The sequence below is a fragment of the Primulina eburnea genome, chromosome 2, assembly GCF_022965805.1.
Source record: "Primulina eburnea isolate SZY01 chromosome 2, ASM2296580v1, whole genome shotgun sequence".
Taxonomy (NCBI): domain Eukaryota; kingdom Viridiplantae; phylum Streptophyta; class Magnoliopsida; order Lamiales; family Gesneriaceae; genus Primulina; species Primulina eburnea.
The window spans coordinates 38,839,393-38,864,148 of record NC_133102.1 but is presented as its reverse complement, the minus strand read 5'-3'; the positions used below and the strand labels follow the sequence as shown (position 1 = coordinate 38,864,148).

General features: G+C 36.7%; 1 protein-coding gene across 1 annotated transcript; it reads right to left on the bottom strand.

Moving 5' to 3' along the window:
* Positions 1 to 343: 343 nt before the first annotated feature.
* Positions 344 to 2,859, bottom strand: LOC140823119 (uncharacterized). Its single transcript, XM_073184283.1, has 4 exons — positions 2,706 to 2,859; positions 2,529 to 2,611; positions 1,784 to 1,928; positions 344 to 1,061 (listed from the first exon to the last, which is right to left on the bottom strand). The coding sequence occupies exons 1-4, from the start codon at positions 2,805 to 2,807 to the stop codon at positions 567 to 569; spliced, it is 825 nt and encodes a 274-aa protein (XP_073040384.1). The 5' UTR covers positions 2,808 to 2,859; the 3' UTR covers positions 344 to 566.
* Positions 2,860 to 24,756: the final 21,897 nt, after the last annotated feature.

Below are 24,756 nucleotides of genomic sequence, written 5' to 3'. Positions count from 1 at the left end.
AACTGAATTTGCATTTCATCATTTTCATGTCACTACTTGTAAGTATCAATTAGTGTTTCACTAAATGCAGAAAACTTTCAGACGAGAGGAGAGTAAAAGAAACTTAAACTCGGATACCTTTAGCGAGAAGTAACTGCTTAGTGTGTGAAACCTATTAAGATGACTATTGATTGTAATTTTTTTGATTATGTCTGAACCCGCAATCGCTACTCTTCGGTGTGTATCGGGTAAACACCCTGAGCTAAAACAATAGTCTGCAAACCAAGTTAGTCATATGTACCGCACTGAATAAGTCCTGTATGACAGAGGCGCGAGAAAGTAATGGAAGGGGGAATCGAACTCCTGACCACCAACTCAGATACCGCGTGAGGGCACCATTGACTGTCATTGTTATGCCATCAGCTGTCTAAAGAATAACAGCATCATGTCTCTTTCCAGACCAGGAAAATCATTTTCTGGAGTATACAATTAACAATATTGTAAAACATAAATAATTGATGCAAAAAATTTACACATGCATTTTCCTAGGCAACGATATGATTATCACTCCACCATTTTGCTTAATTCTATGCAGTCCTCATAATCAATCGGCTTCTACTTCTTGTTAAGGGGCCGCTGGTGAGTACACCCCTACCAGCAACATCATTATTTTCTTGCACAAGTTTCAGCTTTACATTAGTAGAAGATTCTGCAATGCGCGCGTTTTTACTTCCCTTTTGTTTTCTTTGAGCCTTACTTCTTAAGCCATTCAATAAAGCTTCATCTGGGGTGGAGACCGTGCTCTTCATATTAAAAGGGCTTGCTTTCTTCGAACCCAATTCTCCATCATTGGAAGTACCTGCACTGGTGCTTTGAAGTATGTCATCAAAAATATTTTTAACAGCCAAACTGGATTCAGGATGTCCTAGGTTGCCGATGAAAAGATCACGCTGTATAGTTATCGGAAGAGCATCCAATGACACATGTTCTGAGTTTTCTGAGGCTGTTTCAAGTCTATCAAAAGATAGGGGGGCAAACTCTTCCCAGTAAAATGGAAACCCAAAAACAAAATCATTGCAAACCTGTCAATAAATAGAATTTTGAAAAAACAGATGTAAAAACTATTTGAAGGTAGAAAAACATTCAATTTGTACAGAGCTGGAAAAATTAACACAATTGACAAGACTGGGCAGAAGCAGATTCCTAATGTGACCAAGGTTGTATCACCATTTCAGGAATGCGGCCTTGTGACAGTTTTTCAAATATGTCAGATTGAATCGAATGTCATATCTATTCATCTTCATATATATCCAAGTAAAGGTTTTAAAAATGTAGCCAGTTAGAATCAGTCCTGTATATTTAATTTACAAGCAGGTCCAGCTTAAGGCAAACTAAGTCACAAAATAAGAATCTCTTTTTCGTTCTTGATTTGAATAAGAAAATTATTAAAGTATGGCAACGGTTATCCTGTTGTGTTTAACATCAAGCATTGTAGCTAAAACTTAAAACAGGGTAATGAGGAGGAAGAGAGAAACCTGTCTTTTGTATATAAATAAAATGTCACACAAGTAATACAAACTAGACATCACGAACTAGAAATAGAATAATACAATGACAATCCATTAGGTCGATGCAAATGTGGTAAATCAATTAGTCATTTTTGTCTTGACAAGTGGCAATTTCACTGGAATAGAATTTAAATTTTATCATTTTCATTCACTACTTAAAAGTACCAATTAGTTTTTCGCTAAATGCAGAAAACTTTCAGATGAGAGGACGGTAAAAGAAACTTAAACTCAGATACCTTTAGAGGGAAGCCATTGTTGAGTGTGCGAGACCTATTAAGATGACCATTTACTGTAATTGTTATGCCGTCAGTTGCCTGAAGAGTAACAGCATCATGTCTCTTTACAATTGGGGCAGAGAGAAAACCCCTTGTCCCATGGCTCCTCCAATACAAAAATGAAAAAATAAAAGATCTTAGAAATCTTCTTGCGATCTTGGGCTTATATCTAATCAACAAAATCACAAAACAAAATGCTCTCCCTTGAGCAGTTACAGAATTACAAGGTAAAAAGACACCTTACACAAGTAGGATCACTAAAAAGGGTTTTCCTTTGTTAATCACATTAGAAACTATTATCACAATCTTGTGATATAAATAGACATGAAACTGTGTCTTTAGTCTATATAATGTTTATGATTTAATGATAGAAAATCTCACAAAATGTGTGGCATGAGAGACCAAGTACCCTTTACGCATAATTCACAAAGATCCTAATTCACGAAGAATTTTGAACTTTAATTATTGGCTTCTTCCAACTTTAGGTGAATTTGAACATTAAAATGTGAAGTTATCTTCAGGTAGCTGGAAGAAATGTGAACAGCAGTAGATTCTTCACCCGGCATGTATTACATTTGTTATTATTATTGCACAAATAGATCAGCCTATGGTTAAGAAGTCCTTCACCGTTGACATGTATATCCATCAAATACAAATGATTTAATCAATAATTAAATTAATTAGTAAAAGAGAGTCAAAGTTTTACTCGGTAGTGAAACCTCCAACGCCCAATCGTTTGCCATGAGCATCAGAATCTGCTTTTATAAGCCACCAATCATGCAAAAATACCTGATCAGAAAGCATTCAAAACGCGAAAAAATCGTGAATCCGTAAACGACCTACAGAAATGACACTTAAAAAGAGTTTGGTAAAGAAACACCACTTCTTTGAAGTGCGGCAAGCACAACGGAGTGCTGGTAGAGGCGGAGGAGAATGTTTTGCAAGAAGGCTTGCGGCGAAGAAGAGCTGCAATGGAGGCCGCCATTCAGATCGGATTGGAATCTGGAGGGAAAGGGGTTCTCTTTTCATTGGCGGGTTCTAAGTTGTTTTTATTTTTTAAAAAGATATATTTAATAAGAAAATGGTGTTTTTTCATTTATTATCTTCCATATCATTGACTAATATACAAATGTGAGGACTGAGTATATTGTGAAACGATATCACGAATTTTTATCTGTGAGATGGGTCAACTCTATCGATATTCACAATAAAAAATAATATTCTTAGCATAAAAAGTAATAATTTTTCATGGATGACTCAAATAAGAAATCTGTCTTACAAAATATGACTCGTGAGACCGTCTCACACAAGTTTTTGCCAAATATGATATTTCAATTTATTAGGATGAAAAAAAAAATAAAAAAAAGTGAACATTCCAAAAATAAGATTATTTTGAAAATATAATTACGATAGAGATAGTTTGAAAATTGATTTTAGTCATATGTTACCATAAATATGATCTTGTGAAACAGATTTTTTATCAGACCTGATTTATGAAAAAATATTATTTTTATGTCGTATTAAAGTCTCACAAATATATATTCATGAAATCGTCACACAAGATATGCACTCATTCAAATATTATTTTCACTTTTAAATCACTGAAAGTTAATATATTTGAATAAAAACATAAATAATATTTTATGGGGACTAAAATATAATTTTATCATTTTAAAATAAATTTTCTTTGGAAAAAATTAAGAATAAAATCTTATAATGAGTAAAACGAAAGTTGGTCCTTGCGTATTGAACATGTGTGCTATATTAAACTATATGCACACAAGTTACAAATTTCTTATGTATTTCAATTAATTTATTTTTAACGCATTAATGCATGTTTTTAACATGAATATATATGTTTAATTATTGGTTCATTAAGATTGTATGATATAAGGTTTTTAGCAGTATTTCACGTTTGAACGAGGAACGGAGACCCGTGACAATTAAGGAAAAATATTTTATTAAATAATTAATTTTAATTATTTAATATATGGTGTAAATTAATTGAGATTTTTGAAAACGGGCCTTGGACGAGGCAGATTATTTTTACTCGTCGGGTCATATTTTTAATCGGTACGCAAATTTAGCAAATCAGAGGACTTTATGAGGTTCAGAAAATATTTTCAAAAACGCACCTAAACAAAATATTTTGCAGGAGTGTTTTTGGGCTTAATGAGACTATTTTAATACATAATGAGCCTAAAATCCTTCGTAATCTTATTATTTTTAATTAAGAGCACATTATACTAATTATAATACCCCTACTTTCATAACCCTAAACACTCCACCCCTTCAACTTGGCCGCCCCTCCCTAGCCCTCAGCAGCATGTTTTCGAAAGTGCAACAGCAATCCCCTCGACTCCTCCCAAATTGTTTCAAAGAACTTCTTCCCCGTCTATCTGGTGTATGTTTTACGTGATTATCTCAATGTTTCGAATGTAAATACGCAAAGGCATGCTCTATATCTCTTTTTTTTCATCAATCACATCATGATATGTGTTTTGAATGGTTTTTGCGTGATATTACATGAATCTATCATCTTGCATTGAATCTACATGATCTTTACACGAAAATATGCATATTTATGCCATGATTATCATGTTTTGATATGGTTGAAGGGCTGCCGGATCTTTGAGGTTTAGGGAACATTTTACAGTAGGTTTCGAAGGTGGTTAAGGGTGATATCAGATCTGGATCGAAAGGGTAAGGAGCCGATGGTGATCTCTCGGTTCTAGGGTTCGAATGGCTAGACCAGGTGAAAGGGAGAGGGCAGCCATGCAAGGCTCATTCCAGGCACTGGTTCAGGTCATGTGGGGTCTGTATCGGAGCTGGTAATAGTCCATGGTCAGCTGGTAGAAGGGCTAGGCTTGGATCGAAGCTTGATGATAAGCTAAGTCGAGTTCTGGGCGAGTTCGAGTGATCCCGATCGCAAGGGCTGTAGACGCGGGTTATGTTGGTCCAACCAGGTGCACGTAGGTCTGATCATGGTCTTAGTGAAAATGATTTAATTTTTCTAAAAATGTTGGAGTTCGAATTATTTTACAAATCGAGCTCGAATTTTCCCTGGAAGCCAGTTTTGGGCAAACAAAGAGTTTAAAAGATCAAAAATATTATTTTATGGAAACAAATTTTATAAACTTTAATTAATTAATTAAGTGTTATTAGTCTCAATTTAATTAATTTAATTAGGTCCAATTACCCTTAAATTACAAGCCCAAAACTAAAGCCCATTTAACTTACAAATTAAATTATAAATAGGACTTTTAGGCTTTCATAACCTCACAATTCACTTTAATTAATCAGCCGAAAATTCAATCCCACACAGATACAATTTTCGAAATTAAGGGAAGGAGAAAAGGCTAAGAGTTTTCGTCATCCGGTCGTCCAACATTGCACCTTCGCTGAAGATCGTATATTCGAGCGTTATAAACACAAAGACACGTTTCCTAAACACTTTTAACATCATACAAATCATAATATGCTTGATTTAATTGTTTATGCATGAAAAATATTGTTTTTCGATTATTTTACGGTGGGATATGTATTTTTCAAGGTTTCAACGATTTTATGTTTATTTGAAAAACGTTTTGATTCCGACGAACATGCTGCCAATACATGATAAATTATGAAAAATTTTGTTGAGGATCGAAGTTGAGTTTAGAGGGGGGGTGAATAAACTCTACTCGTTTTTCGTTCTGATGAGGTACTAAAATCCTGTTAAGGATAGTAGTTGATCTTGTACGAATACTTTCACCTGATTACAATAAAACGTGCGGAAACAATCTGATGAAGTAGTTGAAAAACAATAAAACAGTAGGCAGCAGTTGTTTATGGAAGTTCGAAGATAAACTCTTCTACGTCTCCCCTTCTTCTGTTTCCAGAATGTATAACTAAAAGACTTTGGATATTACAGTACAACACTTGTACACACCCCCTTCAGTAGGACTTACACTTCAGCCTACTGAAACTCTTAGTTTCTCAACTCACAAAAATACGAAACACAAAGTTCTGAAAAGACTCTTTTCAGATTACAGACTCTTCTGATAAAGTATAAGTGCAGTAAAGATCGTGAAGAGTGTAAGAATTAGTAGCACAAGATGATCTACAAAAGATCAGATATAAGCTATGAAGCGTGTGCTACTTTTCTTTGTGTTGAACTTTTTAAATGTTCAAGGAATTCTGATATTCGTCTGATAAGAGAGTAGTTTTGTTCCTTGAAAATGATATTATGCGAAGTGTCGTGTCGAACAAGGATTTGATCCAAGTATATATATAATCGACTGAGTTCAACGTTCACAATCAGAGAAGTCTTCAGATAACTGATACAATCAGCTTTATTACCGAAACAAGTTCCTGCAGAAAAGCTATAAAACAATCAGTCTTGTTTTATACTTAATTGGGTAATATGCATTAAATGACTCCGTATAGTATTTAATGCTGCAATTAATACTAGTACTAGGAACTCTTTAACTGGTAACATTTAAGATAGCAATGTTAGAAAACGTTCTCTACTGGTTTTGAATTGTTATCCTTTTCTACTGGTTTAGTTTTACTAGAACAGCAGCTACTGATAAGTTATTCTGTTGTACTAGTCTGCTAGTCTACTGGTTTTAGTTATCATCAGCCACAATAAAATTCATGTCTAACAATTTCCCCCTTTGTGGTGATGCCAAAACCTAAACAGTAGAAAGTCGTTAAGTAAAACAGATAATCATTTAAACAAACGGATAATGTTAATAACGCATTAAAGTAAACAAATCAATCGGTTCCAATGTCCCTGTAAATGATTTCTTCATTTTGAGGTTCTTGATCTCTTCTATTAGAAGGTTCAGCCTCATCTTCTGTTTGCCTAACTCCTGCTTGATCTCCTATATCTCCTCTATCTTCCCTCTTTTTGGCATCAGCGGCCACCACATGGGTAAAGAGATCATTCAGTCTGCCGGAAATATTTTGAATGCCATCGGTTAGCATCTCCAGATACGGGGTCTGAGAAGAGATGCGATTATCTAATGTAGTGATAGATTGATTTTGAGAGTCAATCTTGGCATCCAAAAGTTCCACAGAAGTAGAGAGTGATCGAAAAAGATCATCATGCTCAGTGATTCGAGTGAGTATATCATTTTGAGCAAGCATGATGGTGCCGTGAGTCCTTGATATAGCTTGTCTGAAAACGGAGGTTTCAGCATACATCTTGTCTGTGGTCTCCTTAGTGAGATAGATGTATTTCCCCATTCGCTCTCGGAAAGATTGAGCACCACTGAATTCCGCAAGGTTTCACAAGATATACGTTTCACTAAATCAGAGACGTTGTTGACTTCGGTTTGTAGAAACCGAATCTGATGTTCCAGGTCAAAGGTATCTGATTCCGAGGAGGGAGTTCGTGCAAGAATGCGTTGTTTGATCTCAGAAAGACGAGAATTCGTCGCAGTAAAAACAGGGAGGGAGACAGTCAACACAGTAGAAACAGGAGGAGCATCCATCAATGCAGTAGAAGGAGCAGGGTCTGCTGTGCTTTGTGCTGGAATTGCAGAAACAGTAGGTTCAACAGCAACCAGAGGAAGAGTAATATCTTCAGTAGGAATGGCCAAGTCAGAGGCCAAAGCTTCTTCCATTGGTACAGTAACAGCCTGTGAAACTGAAGATGCTTCAATAGAAGGTGCAGAAGGCTGTTCCAGAAGAATATTCATTTCTGCTTGATGTTCAGCAGAAAACAACTCTAAATTCGGCAGTAAAGAAGTAGCATCTGGTTCTGCTAATTGTTGCCCTGGGGTAGGAGAACCAGAAGGGGGCAAGGAAATAGCCGGTGCTGCTTCCAAAGTGGTAGAGACAGTAGGGACAATCGATTCAATGACTTCCTCAACTGAAGCCAGTTCATGCACGGACAATAGTGATGAGGACTGAATGGGCCTAGTCGGAGATGCAGGAGTACTAAGAACAGCAGCCTTTGGGGAGGCTGTAGTCCTTTCCTCAACTGTCTGATTCTGTTGAAAGATCGGGACAAGGCCAACATGATAAACAGTAGGCTCTCCAAAGCCTTGTTCTTGAGCAACAAGATGCTCACTCATCTGCTTTAATCTGTCAGAAAGAATCAAAATAACATTTTGATCCTGAACAGCAGTAGGAACGGCAGGATCAAAATTCGATTGAAGAACTTTCAGAACTGATTCTAATTTCTGATATTTCAGCTGATCGAGGATTAAGTTCCTTCTGTGCAAGGCCTCGATGACATTTTCTGTTTTTGCCAGCTGAAAAATTCTCTTTTCCGCATTCATCATTTTGCCATAAGCCCCTTTTGTTTTGAAGTAAGCAAATGAATGAAACAAACGGACAGTATGTCATTCATCAAAGAAATTCATGTCATCGTTTGCAGAGATCTCAATCTCGGCTAGATGAAGATCAGCGCCGGTGGTGACAGTGGTTTTGTGACCAAAAATAGGTGGTTCTTCAACCATTTTCCCTTTGCCTTTGTCAGAAGATGAAATGGGCGCAATAGGTCGAAAAGCAGAAGACCCGCTTGCTGGTTCCCGAATAACGATTCCAGATGTTGGCTTAAAAGCAGTAGCAGTAGAAGGTGCTGAAACAGACGCAGTAGCGTGTGCAGTCGAAGAAGCAGTTGATCGAGCAGAAGGAACCGCTTCTGGAAAGACCTGACGAATAGGTACTTTCTCAATTTCAGACAGTGCTGCTGTCTTTTTGATCTTAAGAATGGTGCGCGGTTTCTTCTTGGCTGGGGTTGGCACTGCTGGTCGAACAGCAGCAGCAGACTCTTCTGATGCTGTTTTATCGGAATCCGTCGAAATAATCAATCGCTTCTTTGAAATTTTCTTTTGATACATTTGCAGCATCAATCATGATGACTGAAGTAGCATCGAGATCACTGGTAGATGCGAAACCAGCATCCTTGAGCAAAACACTGATCTGAACCGCGAAACCAGAACTTCTCCTGACAACCATATCCTTCATAGTTCTGAAAATAAAATGACTCCAGTCTACCTTAATCCCCTTAGAGATGGCAGTCATTACTTGAACTTTCTCCTTCGTCAACTTGTCGAAGGTGCCAGCCTTGATCAAAATAGCTTTAGCCACAATATCGGCCAGAATCTGATACTCTATTTTGAGCAATTTCTTGTGACAGGAAGGAGACACTTCTTCTCCAGATGCTGAGAAAGAGCTGAGTGCAACAGACATATCTGTCTTGGAAATATCAGAGAGTTCAGACGTACCCGAAAGTGGAAGGAGAAAGGTTGCTCCTAGGTGTGCGGCATAAATAGAGATAGAAGCATCTCCTTGAGTATGAACAATCCTTCCTTCATGCACTGTTTCTTGAGCGTAAAATTCCAAGAGAGCATTTTTGTAGATAACTGCTGGTGCTTCCAGGAATTTCCGGAGTCCCGATTTCTCAATATCCTGAAACATTTTCAAGAGATTCTCATCCTTGATGTTGAGAACGGAAGCAAAGTTAAATTGATAAGCGTTAAGAGTGTATGCTCCAGCCATTTCTGTATGCAGATGAGATCAGAAAAATTTTGCAGTAGTTAGTTGATGATATAGAGAAAGCAGTAGCTGAATAGCGATAGTTATGAAACAGTATAGGTGAAAATTTGAAATATGAAATAGATATACAACCGTCAAATAAACATAAAGACACGTGTCAGTATGTTCTTGGTTGAATGTTTGAAAAGTTTTGCAGAAACTGTCAGAAAGACGAATGATTTTGAAAATTTTGAAAAAGAGCAGGCTGTCCAGACGGTTACTAAAAGAATTCAGAAAAGGATTTGTCATTTTATGATAACGTCTGCTGGAAGTTTCAGGGTGTTGAAATATGCGAGCACTTTGTCAAAACCAGCAGACTTGTAGTTTTATCGAAAAGACAAACATCTTATCTGTTTTCTGAAAAGGTGTCAAACTCTTAGTCTGACTAAGATACTGTTCCCCCTCGGTAAATGCAATTAATAAATGGTCATAATTGCGACAAGTGACTCTTGGCCATCTCTCAATCTGAGCCGTTGAAAATGAACAAACGCAATCTTGCGATTCACAAGAGTCTTTGTTCCCTCTATAAATACCTGCAAAGCTTGAACGAAGTTAAACAAAAACAATGAAAACTCAAGTAAAAAGAGAGTTAGAGTTTGATTCAGGAGATGAAGCAATATTGTCCAGAGAGAGGTTTGAGGGTATCATAAATTTCGTAATGATCCTTGAAATATACTCCTGGAGTTGTAGTTTCCACAGTCAAGCAGATCTTTCGCTTCGATTGAGTTTGAAATGTAGCATCGATTTCTTCCAGAAGCATGCTAATGCAATAAGAGAGGCTGGTGGATTGATGATGCTGAAATCCTCTCTGATGCCCTGTAAGGCATCTAAAAATTACATTAGTGCTGGCAAGACCTAAGCTTGCTAGATTCTTTCTAGGCCTTTCTCTTCGAAGAAGACCATCTTTTTCCTGTTGAAGTACTTTGCAAGCAAATATCAGAGAGCTCCTAGAAGACAAACGTCACATGTAACGCTACTGGTTAAATAGCAAAGAAGATCTACTGTTTTTACTTTTGCATCGTGTAATGTACTGAAATGGTTTCTAATAAAATTCCAGTTTTGCTTATCTGACTTTTCGCTTCTGCTTTTCTGCAAATATCTTACTGTTAGTTCAATACGATAAATAAGCGAGTAAGGATAAGAGTTAACTAAGTTAATCAGAAAATAATCAAGTTAAATCTATCAAACCAAGATAATTACGAAAGTAAGAAAACTTATTTTCTGGTAAGGGTTTCGTGAAGATATCTGCTGTTTGTTGATCAGTAGAAACATATTCCAGACGAATGTTCTTATTCTGCACATGATCTCTAATAAAGTGATGTCTGATGTCTATGTGCTTCGTTCTGGAATGAAGTACTGGATTTGTGTGATTGCAATTGCACTGGTATTGTCACAGAATATAGGTGATTCGGAGGCTTGAATCCCATATTCTCTTAACTGTTGTTGAATCCACAGTATCTGAGAGCAGCAGCTTCCAACAGCCAGATATTCTGCTTCTGCAGTAGATGTGGCTATGGAAGTCTGTTTCTTGCTAAACCAGGATATCAGCCTATCACCAAGAAATCGACAAAACCCACTTGTGCTTTTTCAGTCTAGTTTGCAACCTGCATAATCAGCATCTGAATATCCAATAAGATTTAACGATGAATCATTGGGATACCATAAGCCGACGTTTTGAGTTCCTTTCAAGTACTTCAAAATACGTTTAGCAGCAATATAATGAGATTGTTTGGGGTTAGATTGAAATCTAGCACAAATGCAAACAACAAACATGATATCTGGTCTACTGGCAGTTAAATATAATAAAGAACCAATAAAACCTCGATACTGAGTTACCTCTACTGGAATACCACTTTCATCTTTATCAAGCTTAATAGATGAGCTCATTGGAGTAGAAGCAGCAGAGCATGCTTCCATTCCGAACTTTTTCAGAAGCTCTTGGTGTACTTGGCTTGATTTATAAAGATTCCAGTCTCTGATTGCTTAATCTGTAGTCCTAGGAAGAATGTTAATTCTCCCATCATACTCATTTCAAATTTATCCTGCATCAATTTTCCAAACTTTGCACATAATTTGGGGTTAGTTGACCCAAAAATAATATCATCAACATAGATCTGTACTAAAAGAATGTGCTTATCTTTGACTAAAGTAAATAAAGTTTTATCTACTGCTCCGATGGTGAAATCATGATCAATAAGAAATTGTGATAGAGTGTCATACCAAGCTCTAGGTGCCTGTTTTAGACCATATAATGCTTTGTGTAATTTAAATACATGATGCGGAGAAAAATGATCGATAAAACCTGGAGGTTGTTCGACGTAAACTTCTTCTTGTAAAAGACCATTTAGAAAAGCACTTTTCACATCCATTTGATATACTTTGAAATTCTTAAAAGCAGCAAAGGCTAAGAATATTCTGATTGCTTCGAGCCTTGCTACTGGTGCATAAGTCTCATCAAAGTCTATGCCTTCTTCTTGTCTGAAGCCTTGAGCTACCAATCTAGCTTTATTTCTCACCACTGTGCCTTCTTCATTGAGTTTGTTTCTGAATACCCACCGAGTTCCAATGACAGCTTGATGAGATGGTCTAGGTACTAGAAACCAAACTTCATTACGTTTGAATTGATTCAGCTCTTCTTGCATGGCTTCAATCCAACTAGGATCCAGAAGAGCTTCTTCCATCTTCTTTGGTTCATCCTGAGATATAAAAGCAGCATGCATATATTCATTAAGCATTTGCCTTCTGGTTCTCAACGGCGCTGCTGGATTACCAATAACCAATGATGGAGGATGAGATTTTCTCCAGATAAACGGATTTGAATGGGTATCTTCCTGATTTGTTATGTTAAGATTGTCTTCTACAGAACCAGTAGTAGGTTCTTGAACATCTTCTGCTGGTATTGGTAGATCCAAGTTCTGTACTTCTGGTTCCACTATTGGTGTGTCTGGTTCTGGATTTTGAAGATCCTTGGTATTTGCTTCTACATCATCTTCACAGTCGATTTCCAAATGAATCATGTCTAACATGTTACTTAAATCAGATATGTTAGAAATTTCAGCACTGCTGTCTTCATCGAAGACAACATGAATCGATTCTTCAACATTAAGAGTTCTATTGTTGAAGATTCTAAAAGCTCTGCTTACAGCAGAGTAACCAAGAAATATTCCACCATCTGATTTTGAGTCAAATGCCGTTAAATGATTTTTGTCATTATTTAGTACAAAACATTTGCAACCAAACACATGAAAATAAGATACATTGGGCTTCTTCCCTTTCCATATTTCATACGGAGTCTGGTTGTGTCTCTTGTTGACCATAGATCTGTTTTGCGTGTAACAAGCAGTATTGATAGCTTCAGCCCAGAAGCGCTGAGAAATGTCTGCATCTGCTAGCATTGTTCTAGCTGCTTCTTTTAGAGTTCTATTTCTCCTCTCAGCTACTCCTTTTTGTTGAGGAGTTCTGGCAGCTGAATATTCATGATGAATCCCCTGCTCATTCAAATATAACTCAAGATACTTGTTAGTGAATTCAGTGCCCCGATCACTTCTGATTTTAATGATGGTAGTAGATTTTTCATTTTGAATCCTTTTCAGAAGCTTGATCAAGAGACTACTGATTTGATCTTTTCCTGCGAGAAAGATTACCCAAGTGAATCTAGAAAAATCATCAATAACAACAAGAGTATATTTCATTCCCCCTAAGCTCATGATGGGGATAGGACCAAATAGATCCATATGCAGTAGTTCCAGACATCTTGAAGTTGATTTGCTATCTTTGGTCTTGAAACTGGATCTTATTTGTTTCCCAAGCTGACAAGCAGAACAAACATGATTTTTAACGAAATTAATGTCACGTAATCCATCAACTATATTCTGCTTCTTGAGATAATTGATTGACTTGAAATTCAGATGATTCAATTTCTTGTGCCATTGCCAGTGTTTATTGCTAAGAGAAGCAACTAAGCATGTAGGAGTATTGACATGATTTGAGTTCCAAGAGACTCTGTAAGTATTGTCTTCTCTCTTTCCGGTTAACACAGTAGTTTCAGTAGAATCTCTAACTATACATGAATGCTTTTGAAAAGTCACAGAATACCCATTATCACATAGTTGACTAATGCTGATTAGATTGTAACAAAGATTGTCAACTAATAACACATCGTTAATAGTTATATTACCATGGATAATCTTACCCTTACCCATGGTTTTACCTTTTGAGTTGTCTCCAAAAGTTATCTTTGGTCCAGTACAGCTCACTATTTCGGAAAGTAGGTTTCTTTGTCCAGTCATGTGTCTGGAACATCCACTGTCCAGATACCATGTAGAGTTACTGATTTCTGCTTCCTTCTGTTGTTCCTGCAAACACAAATTTTAGTATCTGGTACCCAAATCTATTTGGGTCCAAGCCTTATCAGTCCTTCGGGAACCCACATTTGTACAATTCTTGGTGACTTTGTACTTCGGGTATCCAAAGATGTGTGTGCAACAGAAGGTCTGTTATTTCTAACAGTATGCATGCCAAAATGTTGTTCTTCCCTTCTGTTTCTGTTTTCCAGTCTGTATCTCTTCTGAACAGGTTTAGAGTTGTAGTACTGGTAGTTTTTAACCTTCATAGGATGTTGTCTTCCAGAGTTGAATTCTTTTCTGAATCTAGAACTCTGGTCAACTTTTTCCTTAGGTTTAACGTAACCCAGATCATAGTGCATTCTTCTGTTCGTCAGATTTACATTCCTTTCAACTGAAGCAGTAGGTACTTCTGGTTCCTGTACCACACTGGATTTCACAAAGTGAATGTATTTCCCTTTGCACATATCTAGTGTTGGCTTAGTATTCGTTTCAGAAGTGCCTTCATTATTACAAAAACCAAGACCACTCCTATCTCCTGACTGTTTTTGTAATTCTTGCATCTTTTCCAATGAAACAGAAGACTTGTTCCAAGCATTTACCAGTAGCGACAACCTCTGGTTTTCAGAAAGCACCTTCTGGTAATCTGCTTTGGCTCTTTCATTCTCAGTTATTAATTTACTCATCTTAACTTGTAAATCATTGCAGCTGTCTACTTGCAAGCAAGTTAACTTACTGTTCTGATTCTTTAAGTTCTGATTTTCAATCTTAACTTCTTCAAACGATTGAGAAAGTCTGGAATACTCTTTTACCATTTCATGCAGTGCATCAATCAAGTCATTTCGTGTAAATTCATTAGAGTCAAAATCAAATACCTCTCCAGATGTCGAGGTTGAGTCATTGTCTGCCATTAGACATTTGACTTCTTCTGCATCACTGTCATTGGAATGACTTTCTGAATCAGATGACTCAGAACTAGAGTCCGCCCACTTAGATTTGCTTTCTTCGGCAATCATCGCTTTTCGATCTCTTCTGGACTTTTTGTCATTCCTCTTGTGATCCTTTCTCTTTTGGTCATCCTTCTTTGGTTTAGGACAATCAGCAATGAAGGACCTATCTTTCCACAGTTGAAGCATCCCATATCACCAGATGGTGAATCTTTCTTGAAATTGCGATTGGGACCCTGATATGTTCGATGGTTCTTCTTCATGAACCTGGAGAATTTCTTTACAAATAAGGACATAGCATCACTACTGATTTGTTCAGCAGTCTTCTCCATTGTATTGTCAATGATCACAGCAGGTAATGCCTGAGGTACAACTGCAGCAGCATTAGAAGAGGTAGAGGCAGTAGCAATAAGAGCAGTAGCAGTAGCAGTAGCAACAAGAGCCTTGGTGGGTAGGCTTGAAGGCTCTTCTCCACTTCTCACTTCCAATTCGAACTCGTAGGCCTTTAGATCTGCAAATAAGTCGTGCAGTTCCAATTTGTTCAAGTCTTTGGACACTCTCATAGCCATTGTTTTAACATCCCATTCTCTGGGTAAGGCTCTCATCACCTTGAGGGCTATTTCTCTGTTGCTATGCTCTTTACCCAGAGCAGCTAGCTCATTGACCAAGCTACTGAATCTTTCATCAAACTCATTTAGAGTTTCACCAGCTCTCATTTTCAGATTTTCAAACTTTTGCATTGCTACAGACAGTTTATTTTCTTTCGTTTGCTCATTTCCTTCACATATCTGGATGAGCTTTTCCCAAATATCCTTTGCAGTAGAGCACATTTTAATCTTGCTGAAAGTGTTCTTGTCGAGAGTTTTATACAATATATCCTTCGCCACATTATCAAGATTGGCCTTTCTCTTATCTTCACTGGTCCATTCACTTCTTGATTTTTCGACCATCTGTGGTGCACCGTCAGTAACAGCAACAGCTGTGTTAGGCTTTAAGATTTTCAGTGGACCATCTGTGATGACATACAACATGTCATCATCTTGTGCTGCAAGATGAGCTTGCATTCTTATCTTCCAGTCGTCAAAATCTTCCTTGGAGAACATAGGGATCTTGCTGAAGTGTGCCATTTGTTGTAGTTTTTCACAAACAAGAATAACCTACTCTGATACCAATTGTTGAGGATCGAAGTTGAGTTTAGAGGGGGGGTGAATAAACTCTACTCGTTTTTCGTTCTGATGAGGTACTAAAATCCTGTTAAGGAAAATAGTTGATCTTGTACGAATACTTTCACCTGATTACAATAAAACGTGCGGAAACAATCTGATGAAGTAGTTGAAAAACAATAAAACAGTAGGCAGCAGTTGTTTATGGAAGTTCGAAGATAAACTCTTCTACGTCTCCCCTTCTTCTGTTTCCAGAAGGTATAACTAAAAGACTTTGGATATTACAGTACAATACTTGTACACACCCACTTCAGTAGGACTTACACTTCAGCCTACTGAAACTCTTAGTTTCTCAACTCACAAAAATGCGAAACACAAAGTTCTGAAAAGACTCTTTTCAGATTACAGACTCCTCTAATAAAGTATAAGTGCAGTAAAGATCGTGAAGAGTGTAAGAATTAGTAGCACAAGATGATCTAGAAAAGATCAGATATAAGCTATGAAGCGTGTGCTACTTTTCTTTGTGTTGAACTTTTTAAGTGTTCAAGGAATTCTGATATTCGTCTGATAAGAGAGTAGCTTTGTTCCTTGAAAATGATATTATGCGAAGTGTCGTGTCGAACAAAAATTTGATCCAAGTATATATATAATCGACTGAGTTCAACGTTCACAATCAGAGAAGTCTTCAGATAACTGATACAATCAGCTTTATTACCGAAACAAGTTCCTGCAGAAAAGCTATAAAACAATCAGTCTTGTTTTATACTTAATTGGGTAATATGCATTAAATGACTCCGTATAGTATTTAATGCTGCAATTAATACTAGTACTAGGAACTCTTTAACGGTAACATTTAAGATAGCAATGTTAGAAAACGTTCTCTACTGGTTTTGAATTGTTATCCCTTTTCTACTGGTTTAGTTTTACTAGAACAGCAGCTACTGATAAGTTATTCTGTTGTACTGGTCTGCTGGTCTACTGGTTTTAGTTATCATCGCCACAATAAAATTAATGTCTAACAAATTTATAGCCAAAATATGACAAAATAATTGAGAAAAGAAGGCTGGAAAACCGTAGGATTTTATGTCGTGAGTTTTTTTGAGTTTTATGTGCATGTGTGGTTCAAGTGGCTCGTTCCTTTTGCATGGGGCTTGCGGGCTGGCAAGGGCTGGTTGGGGGCTTGGCCAGGGTCAGGTTTGAAGGCTAGGTAGAGTCCTAGGGCGGCTAGGGGTCAAGGTAGTGGCTAGGGAAGAGTCCTAGTGAACTAGGACTCTCCCCCATGCACGGTGGTGTGCGCAGCAGGGAAGAGAGACTTGCGGCTAGCCTGTGGGCGAGCCAAGGTGGTCCATCAGGGTCCAAGGGAGATGGGCATGGATCGGGCCAGGGGTTGGTGTGGCTGGGTTCGCGGCTGGCTCGACTGGAATGTGGAAGACGGGAGGGAAGCTCCTTAGCGCGCGATGTTGCTGTCTTCATGTGCAGGTGGCTTGCGGCATGGTTTGGGGCTGGGCTAGGTGGTCTGGACGGTGAATTAGGATGCTCCAGTGAGGGCTAGGAAGGGCTAGCTCAGGGGTGTGGCTCGATTTAGTGAGGGCTCGTGGAAAACGTGAGAGAGCACCATGTAGGCTGTAGCACGCAGGTTGTTGTCTTCATTTCAGGTGGCTCATGTGTGGGTTCAGTTTCTTGGGCTGGGCTTGGTTGGGTCTGGGCGTGGTCCAGGGATGGTTAGGGTCAGGTGGGCTCGGTGGTGGCTAGCCTGGAAGTGTCCTAGGTTGGCTAGGAGTTTATAGCTAGGCGTGAGTAGCAACCATGAGCAGTTTCGAGTCTTCTGTCCAAGAGTGATTGAGCAAGCTAGGGTCTGGTTATATGGGCTGGGATTGGTCAGTATGGTGCCTAGGTGGGTTGGCTAGAGTTTGGCTCGAGGTGGCTCGGGTGTGGCTCGAGTATTTTGGGAGATGGCTCGGTGTGTTCCTATAAAGGTCAATTTCGAAAATAATAGAACATAAATTGAATCCATGGGTCCACATGTGTGACTCATGACTTGGAAGGGTAGAATAAATAATAAAAATGTTATTTTTAAAATTTGGGATCAAAATAACTAGTTTTGGAATTATCTGAGATTTAATCGCCGCACGAAATGTTAATTAAAGAATTAATTTAAACGCCTAGTTTTAAGCTTTTTAAAATTATGAAAAATTATATGTAAGCTTAAATAATTATTTAGAATAAATTCATGTCATTAAAAGTGAGAAAAAGATAAATTCGAGAATTTTTACGTCTAGAGACAAAACGGTAATTTCACACTTAAGAAAATACGTAAACGCTTTCCAACGTCCGAAGGATCATAATGCATGCTAAATGATATTATATGAATTAAAATGATGATTTTGATGATAATATGTATTTTTATGATTTATGGTAAAGCCGTGCAATTTATACTATTTAAAATGCTATTTTGGGAAAGCTGTCTTATTTTATGATTTTTTAAGAAAGGGAAAAATATTTAGAGTGATGTGAATTGACTGTGACAAAAAGATATGATTTAGGATATATGATTTTATGGGGATGTCGTGAGGGGAAAATGTCCCAGAGAGAGCCCATTTACGGGAGAATGCCCCAAAGGGAGCCCATTTATGAGAAAAGGCCTCAGAGGGAGCCCGTCTATGGGAGAAGGCCCCCGAGAGAGCTCCAACGATCGTATTTCCATGGTGGAGCCTAGTGCACACCCCATGGGCCATGTGCAGCTAAGACTGCAGTTGAACGAGGATAAAAGCTAGTCACTTTCAAGGATCAAACTTCACCCAAAATGATATATGATTGAAAGCTTATGATTAAAATGATTTTATGATATATGATTTATGTTGATGATTAAAGTTATTTTTAAATGATTTATTTATGCTCAAAGCTTACTTTAAAGGATTTTTGAAGGATTTATTTATGTTTAAAGTTATTTAAAATTATTTTACGATTTATGATTTAATTAAAATCTATGTCCAAAAGCTATTTTAAATAAAAGTATGATTTTTAATGCATGTGATTGTATATATATTATTAGCTATCCATGTTTAGAACATGCTGAGTCTTTAGACTCACTAGGTTCGTATGATGCAGATTTAGATGATTTATGGGAGATGCTGACGCTTGAGTGGATCGAGTGCAGCAATACACACCCGAGGGCCTTTATGTTTCCGCACTAGCTAGATAGATTAAAGATTTAAAGATTATGTAAATGATTTTTATTAGAGATATTTTTATGCTTAATTTTATTGTTAGCCGATCTTTTTAAAGGTCGATTTAAGAATTTTGATTAGTCGATGATTTAGGATTTTACTTTATGCACTTGAGATTTAAATTGTTAAATTATTATGATTGTTGATTAATATGTTAAGTTATATTATTTAGTTTAGTATTTAGAATTTATTATTTATAATTAGAAGGAAAAATAAATCGAGGTCGTTTCATATACGTAGATGGATCCATCGACTAGAACTGATACGAAAGTCACAACTAATTATCTATATTCAAATAAAGAAAATGAACACATATATGTTGACATCATGAGATATGTTATAGATATGGGTGGGCAATCGGATCGGGTTTTTCGGGTTCCACCGGACCCGAAACCGATCGGGTGTAATTTTCGGGTAAAATCGGTTAACTAGTCGGGTTCGGGATACTAGTCGAACCCGACTATATTTTAGTCGGATCGGGTTCGGATATAGAGTTGCTACCCAAATTACCCGATCGGGTACTCGATTGTTTTTCAAAAATAAAAAATATATATGGGCTTATAATTGGACAGGTCCAGTTTAATAAAGGAAACCAATTTTGCAAAATGTTGCACAACAACTAATCAATTATTACATTTTTTTTCCAAATTTGTACGTTTCTCATTCCAAAGCAGCGCAATGACTGACCTCTACTTAGAACGAGGGTCAGTGATTATGAGCGGCAGTCCCTGGAGCTTCGGAGAACCAATTTGAATTACATCGATGTTTCTTGGAGACCTGTTGAAATCGACAATGGATTTGCTCGAATCTTGGAATCGGTCGGTGTTTTACAGTTGCTGGCTTGTTATTCTCGAAAGTCTGCAACATTGTTCACTACGTGTTTGCTGTGTTGTTTTAGGGATGTCATTGTGTTGCTGCTTTAGCTTTGAGCTCCCCGCCTCCCCTTGCTCACAAACTGGTCGCCATTACTAGCTAAGCATATGCTATTTTAAAATAAAAACTTATTTTGTTAACTTACGTGGGTGCATCGCCTCATGTGGATAAGTAAAAGTTAATGCTCTTTTTGAAACTCAATCTTATTTACCATGTTGATGAATGTATGATTTCTTGTGTGTGAGTGCTTTTGTTTTATCGGCTCCTATTGCTTCTTCTATCACAAGAAGATTCTTCCCAAGGAGAGTAATGTAGCATTATGTTGTTTGATGTTGGCTGTGATATTTCTCCTGTAACAGAAAAGAACATAATAGTAAAACCATTTCTGGTTACTACTAAATCTGACGAAGAACCATTTTCTCTTGCCAGTTTTACAAAGAACTATAATATTACATCTTTGCTCAGACAAGCTGCTGCCTCCCTTCCCCTAGTCACTTACAAATTGATTTTCTTGTTTGATGTAGCGATGTACTGAATCATGTGGACTATAATCTGGAACCAGAAAGTGCAATATTCTACTAATCAATTATCAATACATGGAATTTGGAGGAATATTTGAAACTCTTTATTCGCCAAACATACAACCACAAAGTGACTCATATAAAGAGGTCAGTATGAACATTGACGATAAGGTTGATAAGAAGGATGATAAATTATGTGATTCAAAAAAACGTACTCAGGCGGTTGTGTCTAGGTCACAATGGTGGGAACGCTTTAAAATATTTTTTTTCTGAAAATAAGAACATTCAAAAAGGTAGATGCAAGTATTGTACTAGAGAGATTAAAGCTGATCCAAAAGTTCATGGCACTAAACCCCTTAAAAACCATTATGAATCATATAAGAAGAAACCACATGAGGTGGAAACAAATCAAAATAGACTCTCGTTTCAATCCATTCATAAAGGTGATAAAGAGGCCCCTCTTGTTAACTGGATATTTGAGCAACAAAAAGTTAGAGATGCATTGTGTTACATGTTGATTGTGGATGAACTCCCATTGAAGACCGTTGAGATCCCTGGTTTTAAAATTTTTGTCTATTGCATGTCCAATGTTTGATATTTAATCACGAAGGACAGTAACAAGAGAAATTTACTAGTCATATTTGAGTGAAAAGGTGAAATTATAGCAGTTCATAAAGGATAATTGTCAAAGGATGTGCATTACAACAGATACATGGACATCTATTCAGAAAGTTAACTACATGTATCTTACTGCTCATTTTGTTGATGTAAATTGGAATTTACATAAAAGATTTAGAATTTTTGCCCAATAATATCTGGTCATGAAGGTGAAGAAATAAGAAAATGTATTGAGAGATGTAAATTTTTTGCCCAATACTTGATTGGAGTATAGGTACAATTTTTTCTATCACTGTGGATAATGCATCTTCGAATGATGGGGAAATTGTTTATTTGCAGAAGAAATTTGATAATTGGGGAAACAATATTTTGGGTGGGAAATATGTTCATGTAAGGTGTATTGCACATATTATTAATCTCGTTGTGCAGGATGGTTTGAAAGGAAATGATGAGCATGTAGCTATTTCGTGTGTTAGGGGAGCTGTTAGGTACATACGGAGTTCTCCAGCTAGGTACAAAAGATTTCAAGAGTGTGTTCATCTTGAAAAATTAGAAACAAATAAGTTGTTGACTCTTGATGTGCCCATCAGATGGAACTCAACATACTTAATGTTAGAGTCGGAAATATGTCTTAAAAGAGCATTTGATGCGTATGATGAAGTCGATCTTCCTTTCCAAATTGATCTTTCAAAAAAGCCATATGATGGGGATCCAAATGAGCAGCATGATTGGGAAAGATCCAATCTTTTGATGAAATTTTTGAAACATTTTTATTAACTCACTTTGCGTATTTCTGGTTCTTTGTATGTTACATCGAACATAATGTTTCATGAAATTAGTGAGGTTGACATGCTTCTTAAGCAATGGTTGGAGAGTGCTGACTTTGAACTAACTTTGATGGCGAAAAGAATGAAAGAAAAGTATGATAAGTATTGGGGATCAATTGAGAAAATGAATATGATTTTATATTATGCTATGATCCTTGGTCCGCGACATAAGTTGGAGTTTGTTGAATTTTATTTTGATAGAATGTATGACAGTGTTGGGAAAAATGAGACCATGAAAGACAAGTGGGACTTTACTTTTACGAGTTGTTTGATGATTATAAATTAAGACATTCCGATAAACTTCCAGACACTTCTAAAAGTTTATTCTCTTCATCAAATACTTCCACCCTTGGGCTCACAAGATATGTCTAAAAACGCTTGTGTGAGGCGGACAATGAGTCTGAAATGGCTATTAGATTGTCGTTAAAGCAAGAGTTCAAGATATATAAGAGTGGAGGAAAATGTGATGTAGTAAAGTCTAAATTGGAGAAATATTGGCTGAAGATGTCGAGGAAGAGAAAAAGAACTTTAATATATTGCAATGGTGGAAATATAATAGTCCCAGGATTCAAATTCTTTCTCGAATGGCTCGAGATATATTGGCAGTTCCAATTTCCACCGTTGCTTCATAAGCTGCATTTAGCACTGGAGGGCGTGTACTTGATGCATTTAGGAGTTCTTTATCGCCCAAGATAGTTCAATCTCTCATTTGTGTTCAAGATTGGTTTCGATGTGATTCAAAACCAATTAATATGGAGGAAGATTTGTATGATGTTGAAATGATTGACAAAGATATTTTAATTTAATTTTATTTACTTTAGATCTATCTCAACATTTCGAAGTACCAACATTTTATTTTCTTTGTTTATTGTGCAGAGTTGACTTAGGTGTTGATACATCTATTATTGATGTTTCATTTTCATAACTATTTCAAGGATAAAGGTGAAAAAAATGTAATCAATTCAAGTTTGGAAGTTTATGCATGTGAATCTTATTATTATTTATATTATGGATTTTGTTTCCTACGTTGATGAAAAACATGAATTATTGGTAAACTTTATTTTTGTTTTTTGATGTTCATTTTTTTGTTAATAAATTTACATCTTTATGTAGGTGATGAAACATTCCAAATGATATTTTTAAAGTCAAACAAGAATTTGATTCTGATTTTTCTGGTAAAGATCTAAGTTGGATTTCAAGATTAGACTTGTTAATTTCTTATATATGCATATAAATAGTTTATGCTCGATTTAACGATTTGTTAATTATAATACTCATTCTAAGTTTTGAAATAAATATTTTTTGTGTTTAATTTTTGTAGTCATTCATGAGACAATATTATTTTGATTAGCGTATTTTCTCGTTATATATTATTTGTTAGGCACAAAGTGAGAAAATGTTATTTTGTCAAAAAAAAAATCCTACCCTGACCCCTACCCGAACTCGAACTTTTCGTGTACCCGAAAAGGCGGGTAGTGTCCAGAATCATATCGGGTTCGGGTAATGAAAATGATGCCCGAGAAAATCGAGTACTCGATCTGAACTACCCGAAACCAGAAAAACCCAAATCGTGCCACCCCTAATTATGGACACGTTTATGCTTTGACACGTTATGTTTAAGCCCATGTTTTTAAGATCATGAAAGGTATGTGGCTCGTGCTCCTGATTAGCGTTTAATGACCAAACAAACAGGATTCGTTAATGTAAATAGCGAAAGCGATTAAAAATTTTCTTTTGGACCAATAGAAATTTCGGCATGACCTCTCCATAATTAAGACATCCCAAAAAATTTTAAACAACATTTATATACTCGAAATAAAGTCATAACATCAATTCAAAAACCTACACCCGCAATGGCAATGACTAACAAATGCAGAACCGATAAGGCTCGACACAACTATCGATCGAAAACATCGTAAAAATAACACTACAACTACGCAGGGCATCCCCTGAAAAATATATAACTCGATAAGATAATACATACATATATTTACTTATATAGCTGGGAACTCTCAACAATAATCCAACTACTGGGCACCCTATCCGACGCTCCTCCAAACGCATCAAATCCTCCTGAAAAATTTGCTATGACATAAAAAACAACCACAACATAAACAGAAAAGAGGGGCCAGTCCCAAAACGAAGAACCAATAAAATTATGACAAATATAACTGACATGAAATAAAATCAAATAAAATGCAATGCATGTCGATAACAACGAAATAACGGATACCCAAATGCAGTCCAAATGAAACGCATATGCAATAGGAACAGTGGCTAACCGTGCCAGGAATGCAGCAGTGAAACATCAAGCCACCGCTCATCCATGCACGTAACATCGAGGGTCTGGTAGTGACCCGGTCAGTCCTCATGCAGTCATCAGGAGTGTGTTAATTTTATCACTCGCTCCATCGATGACTCAACATCATAATAGATCAATAATGATAGCAATCAATAAAATCAAGGCTTGAAATTCTATGCATGAATAGTATCAACTCAAATAAATGGATGAATGCAATCACGTTATTCACATAAGCCCAAAGACATGCCACAACTCATTACAAAATACTTGACGTCATTCAACATCATATAGACGTCATAAAATAGTTCATGCGTACCTCAACTGAACACCTAATTTACCACTGAAATATCTTAAAAGTTTCTCAAAGAATCTGATCATATGGCAAATAATGCATTTCATATCAAGTTCCCTTTATTTTTCCAATATTCACTAATTTAGTTTAAAATTCCAAAAGTCCATAATTTAGGCTTTAAAAATTATAAAATTAATATACGACAATTTTATAGCATCTAAACCCCTAATTATTGAACACTAAAATTTGAAAACTCGATTATAAACTTCTGAATTTTCGAAATTATGT